This window comes from Danio rerio, chromosome 16 (genome assembly GCF_052040795.2).
Source record: "Danio rerio strain M-AB ecotype USA chromosome 16, GRCz13ab, whole genome shotgun sequence".
NCBI lineage: Eukaryota > Metazoa > Chordata > Actinopteri > Cypriniformes > Danionidae > Danio > Danio rerio.
The window spans coordinates 45,240,001-45,255,409 of record NC_141036.1 but is presented as its reverse complement, the minus strand read 5'-3'; the positions used below and the strand labels follow the sequence as shown (position 1 = coordinate 45,255,409).

The window sequence follows — 15,409 nt, the reverse complement described above, 5'->3', positions numbered from 1 at the left end:
GTAGCGATATCGCCTCACAGCAAAAAGGTCGCTGGGTCAGTTGGCATTTCTGTGTGGAGTTTGCATGTTCTCCCCATGTTCGTGTGGGTTTTCTCCAGGTGTTCCAGTTTCCCACACAGTCCAAAGTCATGCACTATTGGTGGATTGGGTAAGCTAAATTGTCTGTCTTGTATGTGTGTGTGTGTGAATGAGTGTGGATGGATGTTGTCCAGTGATAGGTTGCAGCTAAAAGGGGATCCGCTGTGTAAAACATATGCTGGTTAAGTTGGTGGTTCATTCCGCTGTGGCGACCTCCTGATTAATAAAGGGAAAAGAAAATGAATGATTGAATAAATACTTTAGTCATTGGGGGCCACAAGTACTAATTTGTATAAATGTTTTGTTGTATATGTATGTATATGTTTAATTATTTTAAATAGTTCTCTCTTGTGAAAATGCATATAGCCATTGACCAATTTATTAATCAACAAGGCCAGTTTCAGCCAACAATCTTTAACGTTCCATCATAGAAATAGGTGGCCTAAATAAGTAAGTTAACAGCAAATTAAAATTTTTGTGTATCATAAACTTATTGTTGCAACACATCTTGCTTTTTTAACAAAGGACATATTCCATTGGAAAATCGTATTAATAGTGTAATCTGAATTGGTTTCACATTAACCCATTTAATTCAATCATTCATTCATTCACTTTCTTTCAGCTTAGCTCCTTATTTATCAGGGGTCGCCACAGTGGAATGAACCACCTTAACCTATTTAATTTCACACATATATTTAAAATTCTAAACATTTATTAGGCAAGTAATGTACTATGCTCAGCTGACAATTTGCTTTTCTTTTTGATAACTTATTTTTTTAGGTTATGTTCTTTGTAGTTAAATTATACAGTCTTAATTTACCTTCTCAATATTGCTTATTTTTTATATATAAAATATATAGTATCTCCATCGTAATAATTTGTGTTGCTTACTTTTTTTCCAGAGTAGCTTTACCCCAGTTTCCTATTCACAAATTAGTTCTTTTTTTGTGTTTTGTGCAAGTTTGTATTTTTGACCTCCTGTTTTCTGATTAACACACAGCAAGTGTTTTTTTGTTTGGTTTCCTTTTCATCTTTTTCATGTGGCTTTTGTTTTTATTGTGAAGAACCGCTGGCTTATTTTGTTGTTAATTAGCTGCAAGCCTGAGGAATTGTGTGAACAAGCATGCTAGGCATTTTGAAGTGGGTTGAAAATGGAAAGTCTATGCAATCCAGTGGACTTATTAATGCAATTCAATTCAGCTCTTTCATAAAAACACGGTATGCACATTAACAAAACTCTCACTTTTTCATGTGATTAATATGTTTAGCATTAAATTACAATACAGCAATACGAATTTGGTGACAAGATTTGTTTTTAGGACAGTTTCTTTAAAGTTATTGTCACCTGTTGTTAATGATTATTGTCAATTAATATGGGATGAAATTTTGTTGAAATTACTTTATCCCCAAAAATGACACATCTGTTTTCATTTACTTTTTAAAGTTTTTCTAAAAAAGTATGAGGAAAAATGTGATAATATTAAATAGGCAACCATGAGATCCAATGCCTAATGGCTCAGCAGAATTAGGAAAGAAATGCATATACAGTACTCTATTTGCAACAAATCAAGCAGTTTTTGTTCAATGTTGTCAGACCAGTTTCTTACTTATACATTGCATCTTGCTAGTTTCTTCTCTTACCCTGTAATTTTTACTGCCATGGGAAGATTACTGTCAAGGCAGATTCAGATAGGATTAAAATCATGCAGATGCTCGAATAGTTGTTTCATTACCCCATCTTCTCATATACAACTCCTCCCATCCCACCAGGGCTTTTGACACAAACTAAGGAGATCTCCAACCAGATCTTCTTCATCCACATGTGTAGATCTGCTCCACATTCATTCACAAGCCCAAACATGTGCACAACTCTGGCTGTGATTAAGTCAACAGACGTGTCTTTCACTCAATGCCATGTGTGTGACTGGATGTAGGAAGTGTCATGTAGCAGCTGGCAAATGAGCATGAGTGAGTGGGCGATTGGTCCCCTCAGAAGGGATTAAGACCACAGGAAGTGCTTAGACGCTTCTAGCCCTGGAGCCTGGGACTGATTCCATGCACTGACTCAGTCTAATTCACTCCAAACGGACTTCCCAAAAGCTATTCAACCAGGCATTTGAGAGCGATTGGGTCACTCCTCTGTGCGAGTAATTTACATTTGGTGAACGAGTTAGAAGTTTCGCCTAGAAACCTTCAGCCAATCCGTGGTGACTCACATCCTGTTTTTTAAAACGTTCTATGCTCAGCCTTAGGGCATGTTTAAACAAACACTGTGTGCTTGTTGTGAATGTGTGCATGGTTATCCCTAGTGTTGTTATTTCAGCCCAATCTCACGAGGAAACAAAACTATTAAGCATATTGTCAGAAACTTCATTTGTATGAAACATTAAAAGTTTCAATGCTTCCAAATCTCAGCCCTAACCCTAACTGTCACTGGGGGATGAGCATATCACAATAAAATGTACCAATGAGGCCATACTTAATACGAATTAGCCACTAAATCAAAAAGTTATGAATTTTCGTTTAATGTTCCTGGCTGGTGGAATGATCTTCCCATTTCCAAACGACAACTAAAAACTCATTTGTTCTGCAATCATCTACATAAACTTCTCTAAAAAGGACCTGGACCTCCTTTTCTCTCCCCGACTCAACAACCTCAAAGCATTATGCATTTTAACTCCCGATTCACATGGGGCTTCATCATCAGCACTTAAGGCCTGTCTGAAGTGAGGGCTGACGCGATCGTCATAGCAGCTTCAGGCAATAAAATTAATGCACAATTGGCTACTGTATGTATTTGCATAAAGCTATCTGATTGGCTGACACTTCCATTGGCACTTGAAAAGTAGAGAAATTCTCAACTTCTGCAGCTAGCAATGCTGCTGAAGCCAACGGATCCACAGTTCAGTTCGGCAACGCTTGACATCACCCATTCAAAGTAAATGGGAAGCGTTTATGATGACACCCTGTGTGAATGGGTCATGAGTGTGCCTCACAAAGGTGAGTGGGTTTGATAAACCACCTGTAGAAAACTATTTAATCTCTCTGATGCTGTGTTCACACCAGATGTGGAAAGCGCAAATAAATCCCACTGTTCGCACGGAAATAAACACGTGAACATTTTGAGTTTACTCGCTTCTTTCTCTAGCTATGTTGCTAAATGGCTTACATGGATTTTCTTGAGAGAGTGTTTATGTGCTTTATAAAGGCTGAAAAACAGCGTTAATTCATTTGAAACCGTGTTTGAGTCCACTAGATCCAGTCAGAGGTGCACCCAGCTCTGTGAGTTCATCAACTCTTTCAGAAACTATACCTGGATGATGGAAGCTTTCAGCAGTGCTTCCCACTGAGCCGAGCTTGATAAACTGTTGCCCGGTGTTAGCAGCAAGATTTCCCCTCAAGACACCAACAACAGGCTCTACATCATAATCACGCCCCTACAAGACAAAGTTCATGATTGGTTAAAGCAGCACGAATGTTCGCTGAAGTTTTCCAACTTGAGCACGTCAATCGCTCAAAACAATTAACTCGCGCCGATTCATTTCGTGAATCACATCATTCGTGCCACCTCATTCGTGTGTATTGTGCTGCAGGATAGCTATTCATGTGTGTACAATTACTTAACATGTATATCACTCTCGCCTCATGCTTTATCCGCGTCTGGTGTGAACGCAGCATGATACTTTAACCAGCATTTTGACTAGTTTTGCACAATTGCACCACACTTTCTTATCTCTATTTTTTTATTTATCTTTTTGCTTTTCCAGCAATTCACACACTTGCCCTATAGAAAAATATTTCTCAGTGTTTCTGTTTTAGCCTTAGGTGGCATGATTATGGATATCAATCCATATCTCTAAAAAAACATAGTGCATTTATGAAGTGCGCTTCAAACAAGTGAGTGGGCCTGACAAACCACCTGTAAGAAACACTCTTCTCTCTATATAAAAAATACATTCCCACCTCTTTATTCTAGAACTTAATTCTCTGAGCACTAAAGCTGATTTATACTTCTGCATCGAGTAATCGGCGTGACCCACGGCTACTGTCTTGACCCTGTCCACATACTTCTGCGTGCTGTTTGTGATGCTCTGCCATAACACGTCCCAAACGCTAGCTACCATTAGGTGTTTATGTTCCTTTGTGTCGAGTTTCTTTATGCGTGTTTTGTTTTTTCTGAATGCTACTTTAATTTAAAAGTAGCTTTTTTTCAGAGTTATGCAAATCCTTAATAGTTTCTTTCTATAATTAGTACTTCTTGTGTGTTTTGTCTTTTTTTATTAAACTGCAGAATGCCACCCCAATTGTAAGTTGCTTTGGACAAAAGCGTCTTCTAAATAGCTAAATGTAAATGTAACGTAAATGCCATGATACATTAGGTTATTCATATTTTTTTACAGACGTCTTTAGCTGTGTGATATAATAGTGTACATTGGGCCTTGTATATATAATACTGTGCACGAAAACTTTGAAGTCCTCCAATAATCCTTTGAGTCATCGTGTTTAAATACACTAGATTAGTCAGTATTGACTGCCTGTAAAAGCCCCACCTTATTTCTGGCCCTTTTACCCGATGTTGTTATTATTTCCAAGGGCATTTGTATACTCTGCACATCTCCGTAAGCCTAGGGATAATGGGAAAATGTGTGAGGGATGACTTATCTGGGATTTGGTTCTGACTCATTTGATGTGAAGAGAGGTGTGGTTTTCAGACCTATAACAACATAAGGAATGAACGACTCTTGAGACTAGTTCAGTTTGAAGATTGGGACACTTTAGAGTGCAGAAAACAAAAAAAGGCAATGGATGAAGAGCGTAATTGCCTACAGGTTGTTGAAACAAGTCATTTGTCTTTTGAGTCAGCTTCTATTACAACAAATCAGTCAAATAGTACTTCGTGACTCAGTATTAAAGATTTAGAGAGTTTATGGAAACTCCTGAAGGCATTTCTCAAATAATATGTAGAAATATTTCAATATTTTTGAACACAGGAAGCAAAATTGCTGAGTAAAGGTTCTAATTATTTGTAGGTATAAACAGTTGAAGAAAATATTTAGTCAATAATCTTAGTCGTGATTTAGTTCAAATCATTTTGAAAGGCTCTGAAACCATATCCCATATCATATGTAACAAAGTTGTACTTTTGACACAGAAAAAAAAAAAAAAAATGACAACTGGATGAAGAAAATACAGCGAGTTGAAACAAATAAGTGGTTCATTGGACAGAATAATGTAGCCTCTTCAGGCGACTCCATACTAGCAAATCAGCCTAATGGTGCATTTTGCAAATTCAGTTGATTCATTCGGAGAGCCCACCCACATGCTGGGTCCTTGAAAACATTTCTCATAACAATATAGCAATTTTTTAGAACCCAGAAAACAACAACTGCACTGGATGAAGAGAATAATTACTCACAATTGCATGACACAAATACTACAAATTTAAAGAAAACTGCTTTCATTGGTCAAACAGAAGCTGTGTTTGTTGCTTTGTTTTCTGGGACTCTGGATCACTAACAACCGGAAATGTTGAGCTTTAAAAAATAAATCTGTCAGATGAACTTTGTACAGGAAGCTTCCAATCAAACGAATTGTGTTTGGTCCACATCCCAAAAACGGTTTATTCTGCTGCAGTGTCATGGACTGAAAAACAATGCTGCGTATGAAATGTGCATATTTAGGAAAAATAAAAGAGCTTATCTAGATCTAACACAAACCAATTTGGCATCTTCTTTTGTGCTTCAAGTAAGAATCTTAGATTTTTTGATTGGATATGCAATGTTTAAAGGCACAACATTTTTCATGTCATAATCACTTTTCTGGCCAATGGGGGCGGGCAGCTTGTAACAAACAAGATCTTGCCTAGCTTTTTATATGAAGGATGAAAGAAATAAAATAGTTTTGTTATAAAATTATGTAGATTTGACATTTAAAATGGGTGACACGGTGGCGCAGTGGGTAGCACATTCGCCTCACAGCAAGAAGGTCGCTGGTTCGAGCCTCGGCTAGGTCTGCTGGGTCTCCATACTGGCGTTTCTGTGAGGAGTTTGCATGTTCTCCCCATGTTCGCGTGAGTTTCCTCCGGACGCTCCGGTTTCCCCCATAATGCCAAAGACGTGGTACAGGTGAATTGGGTATGCTAAAACTGACCGTAGTGTATGAGTGTGTGTGAATTAGTGTATGGATGTTTCCTAGTAATGGGTTGTGGCTGGAAGAGTGTTAGCTGCGTAAAACATATGCTGCATATGTTAGTGGTTCATTCCGCTGTGGCGACCACTGGTTAATAAAGGGACTAAGCCGGAAAGAAATTGTATGAATGAATGAATGAATGGCATTTAAAACTATGTTTGATGATGAAGATCATGCAGACAGGGACATTCTGTTTTGTCACCGTCAATGTGTCAGGTGGAGAACAAAAGTATTTTAAATGGTGGTTCTACATAGCCAGATCTACAGTATATAATCTATAGTATGAGGTATATTTATCCACATTGTTACGATCAGATGCTTCCTTTCTCACTGTGGCCAATTGTTTTTTTACTTAGAGAAATGAAAATTGAATTATGATCTGTCTCTTGCATATAACGTTAACACTAGAAATGCACCACTAAAGGACTACAAATTCGCCGGTATATGGACTACAAGTTCCAGTCGTGCACTGCTCACACACACCTGTTCCTCATTTGGTAAATTACATACACTCACGACTGGGAGCTGCTCATGAACTGCTTACAGGGACTTTAAATACAGCGCACAAACACACACACATCAGAGCTGAGTCTTGTTATTAACCTTATTATTCAATGCGGAAGTGCAATTGTTTTAGAACTTCCAGTTCAGTTGCCTATGGGAGAAATGACTAGGAATAATAAATTACAAAAATGGTCAAACTACTTGCTCTAAAAGCAAGTGTGTTCCTGACATTACACACAAAGCAGAATAATATAGTATGCAAAAATCAGTTTGCAACATCAAGCACCATACCAAGCTGTTTTAATCGTCTAAAAATGAATGAAAGCGAAAGAAGCCGAAAGTCTCAAGCCAAAAAGATTTAAATGGCTGTGCTCATATGACAAGAATAAGGTCAGTACTGTTTTTGTGAACATTCCCACACGTTTTCTCTTGCCTTGTTTGTTTGTTTGTTTGTTTATGTTGCCTGTTGCCTGCCTTTTGACTATAAACTTTTTTATATGACCACAACTCTGGATTTGCCTGAAATTCTGAATACATCTGTTTGCAACTGTGCTGACTATTGTTTGCCGGACCATTCTGTTGAATAAATCTTGCATTTGGATCTGCACCTCTGTTGTCAGCATCCACTATACATTACACTGCAATTTAAAATATCATTTTCCAAATTATGATAAAAAACATTAAACAAAAATATACTGTTATTGATGTTGCTGTTATTTTCCATAAAACAAAAATATTACAGGATTATTTAAGAAAATATATAAAATTATTGTTTTCAAAATGTAACATTTTACAAACTGCAACGACCCTAACAAAATGTTACTTTTCTTGCAACTTTTTCTTTTTTATTCATATTAGATTAGATCAGATTATGTATGCTAGCCAAATATGTTTGGATGAATATTTGTAAGTATTTTATAGATACTTTTTTTCTGATATTTTAATCTGGTTCTGGTAAAGCTTTTGCTGGCAACTTAAACATGGCCACGTATCTCCACGTATATCTTTAAACATGGAAACAAATCGAGAAATACTTTTATTTCCTAGAAACCCTGATGCTATACACAAGAATGAAAAATGAGTCAAATCGATGCCCACATAAACCATTTAAAGCGTTTAGCATCCTAGTCTCTTAACCTTTCATCTTTGCCCACACTTCACCCATGAAAACCACTCAAAAATAGACTTTTTTTTTTTTCAATATTACTACTTGTGGCCTTCTGGTATCTCGCTGGTTCAGGTGACAGGAGAGCAGAAATACACATAGCAATCATGCCAACAGAAACCCAACTCCTCTCCTGTCCTGAGCCTTTGTGTGCTCAGAATAGAGCCGTCAAGAAGACACTCGCGACACACTTAAGCACTTTGATATAACAGACAAAACTAACCGCAGTAAAGTTTTGTTTACGTTTATGTCTTCAGGCCGCCGGCGGAGTAGATGGGTGTCAGACTCAGAACAGACGTTTCAGGTGTTTCTGAGGAAGGATCTGACCACACACCTGTCGACTCAGAAACGTTTCATTATTGCCAGAGTGATAAATGATGCCAGCGTGGCAGGTGTATAAAACTTTCAAACACACTTCTACTAAAACTTCTACACTACATTACTATTCAAATCTGAACAGATAGTAAAACCCTTGGAACCTTACAATTGAAAATGGTTGTTGATGAACTCTGAAATGTAATGCACTAAACGACTCACACACTTTTCAGGTTCATGCTTGACAAATAGAAAGTTTGTCACCCAGTGGTTTGGTTAGTGGCTAGTTTATCTTCCACCATTTTCACAAGCAAACTCTAGTCAGAGTTTTAAAACTAGTGCAGTTCTTCAGTGAAATAAAGGCTTGTATAATGTTAAATATGAACAACAATGGGGTTAATTTTTGTCAATTAAATGTAGAGTACACTTTTAAACCCAAAAGCTGGGTTTAATCTGGCACATTTGCTACCCAGGACAAGTCATGATTTCATTAAGAAAAAAAATCACATTATCTGACATAGTGACATTCGTAACCGACAATAAAAATCGTGTAATCTGACTGGGACTTCAGTGAAACAGCCTTTGAGCAAGTTTAGTTTAATTTGTTTGGAATTTTATTTGATTTTGTTCATGTAAATTATTTAGATATTTCCTAATTGCAGCAATAATTCAATAAAAAGATTATTGGAAGGGATGGATTAAAACACATCTGATCTTTTTCATGTTGTTAATGCTTTTAATTTAAATTGAGCCAACTAATTTACAAAAAATTTTTATTTTATAATACATTAGTATAAAGTATATATACCTATTATAATTCATTTAATACTTATTAAAGTAGTCAGAAGTAAATGTTTTGTTTTCATGGTGTATTTAGTTTAGGTTTAATGATACCTTACTCTTATTCTGAACAGCGTTGAGCTGCTTCTATCAATCTCCATAATTTTATTTCCTTGTACAAATGACTCTCACTTTCTTCATCTCTTGTTCTTTTACACCCTCAGGCATGCTCATCTGCTGTTTGATAGGAGCACTTGAGCAGCATGATCTCAAACATACTCGCCAGTGCTTTGATAAATCCCTCTGCTCTTTCCAAGAAGCTGTTCTGACCTCTGAGAAATGTAATTCACCCCTGACGTGCAGCGGCACCAAAATGCGATATTTTCTGGACTGAGCAACTGGCTACACTTTTAAAAAGACTAAGATGTATTACAGGTACACTCTTTTGTTTTAATTATTGAATCCCTATTGACAAAGAATCAGATTTATAGATGATAAATGTACTGTAATGTACTTTTAGTCCAAGCTCTTGTCATCTCAGGGCTGGACTACTGTAATGCTCTTTTAGCTGGTCTCCCATCCTGCACTCTCAAGCCTCTACAGATGATCCAGAACGCTGCAGCTCCTCTGGTCTTCAGTGAGACAAAGAGAGCCCATGTAACACCTCTTTCTCTCTCTGCATGGGTTACCGGTTGATACTCAAATCAAGTTCTAATCACTGATGCTTGCTTGCAGGCTAGCCACTAGCACTGCACCCTCTTACCTCCACATGCTCCTAAAGGTCTACATGTTCTTCAGGAGCCTCCGCTCAGGGAGCGAGCATCAAGATGTACTGCCATCGCAGAGGGGCTGTAAGTCACTTTCCAAAACCTTTTCATTCAATGCTCCACGCTGGTGGAATGATCTTTTCTAGTCGGACTGCAGATTCACTGGCATCTTTCCAACGACAACTAAAAACCTCTGAGACAACTAAAAATCTCTTCTGAGAACACCCGAAATCTGGTGAATAAAACCAAAACCCCCTGTAGAAGCACTTTTTTCTCTCCTTCTCCCTTTCTAATTAAAAAAACTAAATTCTCTGAGTACAAATAAGTTACTTTGTATAACAAGCACTTCTTGTGTGTATTGCCTCTTCTTGTTGATTTGCTGAATGCCTCCTCAATTGTAAGTCGCTTTGGACAAAAAAGTCTGCTAAATGACTAAATGTAAATTTATTCAAAATTTAAAAGTGCTAGTTAATACAATGACACCGGTTTGATCAGTCTTGGCTGGTCCCTGGAGCCTACAATCACACTGGTGTAAGAACATTGTTCAGTGCGTCATGTGATCAGCTATTAAATTCAAACCTTCTTTCCTGCGATATTTAAGTTTCAGAACAAAACATACTAACAAAACATAATTACTAAACATTAAAAATTATGGAAAAAACTGATAATAAATATTATTTTTAAAACATAATCAAACAATGTACTTTACTCACCTCTGATACATGCTGTTTATGTTTCTAGAATGATTACTCTGTTCCCCTACCACTCACTTTAATACAATTCAGAAGAAGTTGATAAATTATCATGTTGTAAATCCAGCAGCTCTAATCTCTCCTCTGCAGCACAGACTAAAGGACAATTTATACTTCTGCACTTAGTGCACCATAGATCTCACATACCTTTCGCCACACCCTGACTCTCTAAAAATACACATTGCAGCGAATATCTGTGATTGGTTGGCATGGTAGCAGTGACGAGTGTGGGTGGGGCAGAGAGCCGTGGGAGAGGAGTCAGTGGTGCAAGGGTTTAACAAGTGTCGAGTCCCATGCAGGAGCTCCAGATGGATACTTTCATTTACTTAATAATTAAAGTTGAACATTTATTACATTTGCTGATAACTGCTACCTTCTTCATTGAATAGGTTTGAGTTTGAGCTACTTCTACAGCTGCATTGCACGCATTTCCAGCGTGAACACAAAACACTGGCAAAGAAACTCGACACAGTGGACTCTCAATACCCCACCACTTACTAGCATTTCAGAATAGTATGAATAAGTGTAGTTTGGGCTGGGCAATAAAATTTGTATCGATATTTATTGACCAAACACCATTGTCAATATCGTTTAAAAAAAAAAAAGCTTGGTATCAAGTTTCGGTATGAAGCGCTGTATTTCTATTAAATTGTGGCTGCTGACACAAATTTGTCATTTCCAATGGAGACACGCAACTTGCATGGCACACATATGGGAGTGACATGCACATGTTGTTCAAGCGACACACTTGACGCGCAGGCATTTTCTAGGCGCACTTAGTTAAAAACCTCTCAACTTTTCAGAATTCCGCAAGCTCACCACGATTCATGTAAATAGAACTAACCAATCTGCTTCACGATTTGTATTGATCTATTTCAGTAACGGTAGACTAATTACCTCAGACAAACACAGCGCATCCAAACACTGCAGTGCTTTTTACTTTGCTTGGGAGCTGCAGGATTGGTTTGTCCGTTTGTCATCCTCTGAGGAAACGGTTGATGATCGTCTAGTTATACAGAAAGACGGCAAGGGAGCTTAAGCGCAAATCGCATTGAAAGGAAACCACACGCTCGCAATTGTCACCTCAGGTCAGAATAACAACACATGCAAAAATGAGTGCCGTGGCTAGCAGCACTGAGGAGATTTTAAATAAAAAATAATGTAAGGATGTCGCCAGAGTGACATTTTGGTTTCTTTTCTTGTGCATCCCAACCACTAGCTCCCCATCTGAAATTTTTTTTAGCATAAGAGGAAATATAGTCATTCAACTTCACATTTTGTAATGTTGCAATATGTATTTGAATAATGATAGTTAGTTCACGGTGGCGCAGTGAGAAGCACAATTGCCTCACAGCAAAAAGGTCATTGGTTCCAGCCCTGACTGGGTCAGTTGGCATTTCTGTGTGGAGTTTGCATGTTCTTCTCATGTTTGTGTGGGTTTCCTCTGGTTGCTCAGGTTTCCCCCACAAGTCCAAGGCATGTGGTACAGGTGAATTGAATAAACTAAAATTGTCCAAAGTGTATGTGTGTGTATGGATGTTTCCCAGTGATGGGTTGCAGTCGGAAGGGCATCTGCTGATCCAAATGAATACCTATGGCTCCATATGATACATTATGATTTTATGAAGTGAACAGATTGTCCTGTACATGAAGCTGAACAATAATTACATCATTACCTTTAAGCCATACTCCAGGCAAATACTTCTGGGGGCATTTAAAACAGTCTGGAATGCAAAGCTCCTGTAGCGTTGTGATTTAAACGGTAGGCCTACACAAGCCGTCTCTTGCTTGATTGCAAGTGATCCTTTTAAATTTGTAATAACTTTTTGACAGGCAGCTATAATGAAAGTTCACACAATGTGGTTTTGCAGCAGCAGCACATCAAGTCAGTGTTTAATATTCCACCGATGCAAAGACTTGCGTATCTAGGATGCCCCAAGGGCGAGTAAATTAACAGCAAATTTTCATTAATGGATAAACCATCTCTTTAAGATTCTAGAGGAGAATGTTTATAACTTGCAGGAATGGATCATCAGTGTGTGAACGAATGTTTTCTGACATCTGTGTTCATCATTGCGTGCTGTAGTTGCAACATTTATCATATAGCTGAACGTGAAATCACCAGCATTGGTTTCAAATCACTTAGTGTGAACACCTCTCTTTAGATAGAAGCGCTAACATTAGCGATGAGTAAAAGAGGTGATGAAATATTCAGAGAGGATAAAGTGTCCTGAGAGTCCTGGCTGTGCTCTTAGCGCTGTTATATAAATCCACAGAAAGATTTCAACATAGTCATACGCAAACAATAATCAGTCATTCTCAGATCTTGGCAGCCCCGACTGAAAATGTTCTACATGCTGCACTATGTTGGTCTGCAACCCCTGACAGCATCATGTGCTGATGTTTGTGATTTCTTCATCTCTTCTTTCGCTCTCTATCTCTCTTTACAGCTGCAAACTTCTATACATGCTCAAACTCATCCCTCGACTCCATCCAACAAACAAGCCTCAGGATTGACTTAAATATTGAGACATCACATAATTCAATCTTTCATTAGCTGCCTTTAAAAAAATCATTAAAAAAACACAGAAGGCTTATGGTTCTTATGTAGGCGTACTGTTTAAATCACAGACAGAGACAGCTGTATTGTAACTTAGTATGGTTTATACTTGATGCCTGACATGGCTAATGATCACTTAGGTTGTCCACTATAACAAGTGCTATGGTATAATGATTACAGGGCAGCAACTGTTTCTGGGGGCCACATGAACACATGTGCATTCATGTTTACCTAGCTATCTTTGCCATAGACATACCATATGCTTGTTAGGACCTCCTACTGCCTGCTGTTGTATTTAAATTTGGTCAAAAATGATTGCTGAAGTTAACATTAAACTTGTGCATCTGTTTAAAGAGATCTGGTAGCTTTTAATAGACATATTGTGTAAATCGTGGCATCAATTTTTGCTTTTTAAATAAATAAATTTGTAATTATTATATGATAAAATATATTTTTACGCTCTAAAAAATGCCAATTGGGTCAAATATGGACACATGGACAACAACAACCCAGCAGTTTTTGAATGAAGTGTCTAAAAGTAATTTATTATGACTCTTATCAATCTAAAAATCAAAATGTAGGTTAATCAATATTTATTCTGTCCTGTAGTAATATATACAAAATAAGTGGTCACATGACGTTTGATTATTTTTTTAAACAAATTAAAACTTATTTTTGACAAATCAGCAAAACCTTTAGTGGTTAGAAGGATTGTGGCAACTATAACGATATAAAATGGCAATTGAGTAAAATTTTTCTTAATAGGTTGTTTAATATACAGTTATTTTAAACGACTGTATATTATAATAAATATAAAGTTTATTATATGCTTGACAAGATTTGAGTTTTTTGTTACACATAATTAAATTCAAGTAGGTCTTTCTAATGCATGAGGCAAAACCTAAATTTAACATTAGTAACAACTAATGGAGTTACTGACTTACTCGTAATAGGTTTTGAGTAGGGCTGCACGATTTTGGAGAACTTTTACATTGCAATATTTAGTTTTTCTTCAATATTTATTGTAATATGAATATAATTATTTCACCAGATGACTTGAATATCTCAATTTGGAAAGAGCACAAAATTTTGTATTGACTGGGATGATTTCGTAGGCCAGATAATCTGCATAAATCCTTTTTTATTAAACTGTATTAGACTATAAATTGAAGCAAATAAAACTGCAGAGTCTTTATTGTATAAAAGATAAATACAGTACATTTGTATTGTAATAATTTCTTGTACATAAATTATTTAAATACACTTGAAATGCTGCAGTCATAGGCCTTAAAAACAAATCAAGCAAGCACTCCTTCACTCTATTAAGGTTAAACTTCACAATCACCCAACAGTATGGTTCTTGGTCAGCTATAATTCCACTCAAAACTCAAAGGGATGAATAAACTGTAGCTGAACTTGACATTGCAGATACTGCGATGTGACTAATGCGAATGATCACATTGCGATATCAATGCTGAAACGATATATTGTGTCTAGTTTTGAGTAAAATATTAATATTTGTTTTATGCAAAAACTAAAACATTTGAAAATTGCAAATGATAAAAGTTAGTTTGTCAGAATAGCTAATGTTTTTTATTTGTTTTGATTGAATTTGTAGATTAAAGACCGCTTTATTCTCCTTCTGAGGTTAAAGCATTAATATTTTGTTTAAAATTTTGTGAAATTAATTAGAAAACTGCTGGATTTACTGACTTGTAATGGATTTTGGTTAAATTATTATTTCATGGGTTTTGATTGAATTATTACATCAAATACAGCTTTATTGTTTTTGAGGTTAAAGCATTAACATTGTCTTGTCTAATAGTTTGTCTAAAAATAATAAAAAAACAGTTGGTTTTATTGACTTAATGGGTTTTGAGTAAAATATTAATATTGTTTTATTAGACAATGGTCATAACATGTCAAACTTACAACTAATACAATTTTTATTGCTTGATTTTACATCAAATACAGCTTTAATGTTCTTCTAAAATTAAAGCGTTGATATTTGTTGTTTAAAAATGTAAAAAAATTAATTATTTTTATTAATCTTTTATTAACCTTTATTAATCCGGGGTCGCCTTATCCAGCAATTTTTTTTACGCAGCGGATGCCCTTCCAGCCGCAACCCATCTCTGGGAAAATTCATAGTAATGGGTTTGAGTAAATTATTAATATTTATTTGAATAAAACAATATCATAACATGTCAAACTTACAAATGATAAAAAGTTTGTTAAAAGTTTGTCAGAATAATGTTTTTATCTGTTTTGACTGAATTATTACATCAAATAAAGCTTT

General features: G+C 36.5%; 1 protein-coding gene across 17 annotated transcripts in view; it reads left to right on the top strand.

Annotated features, from left to right (window-relative positions):
• tgfbr2b (transforming growth factor beta receptor 2b) overlaps positions 1–15,409 on the top strand; it is a 90,742-nt gene that overhangs the window by 11,913 nt on the left and 63,420 nt on the right. Inside the window, exons 2-5 of one of the 17 annotated variants that reach the window (XM_087285172.1) lie at positions 8,194–8,328; positions 9,352–9,466; positions 9,626–9,688; positions 9,767–9,882. The exons of 1 other annotated variant lie outside the window; for it this stretch is intronic. In XM_087285172.1, coding sequence (XP_087141298.1) covers positions 9,687–9,688; positions 9,767–9,882 — 118 coding nt within the window. In that variant the 5' untranslated portion in view covers positions 8,194–8,328; positions 9,352–9,466; positions 9,626–9,686. Of the gene's footprint in view, positions 1–8,193; positions 8,329–9,255; positions 9,467–9,551; positions 9,689–9,766; positions 9,883–15,409 lie in introns of all 17 variants that reach the window. 15 more of the 17 variants (XM_087285170.1, XM_087285166.1, XM_087285163.1 and 12 more) reach the window with 15 other exon arrangements.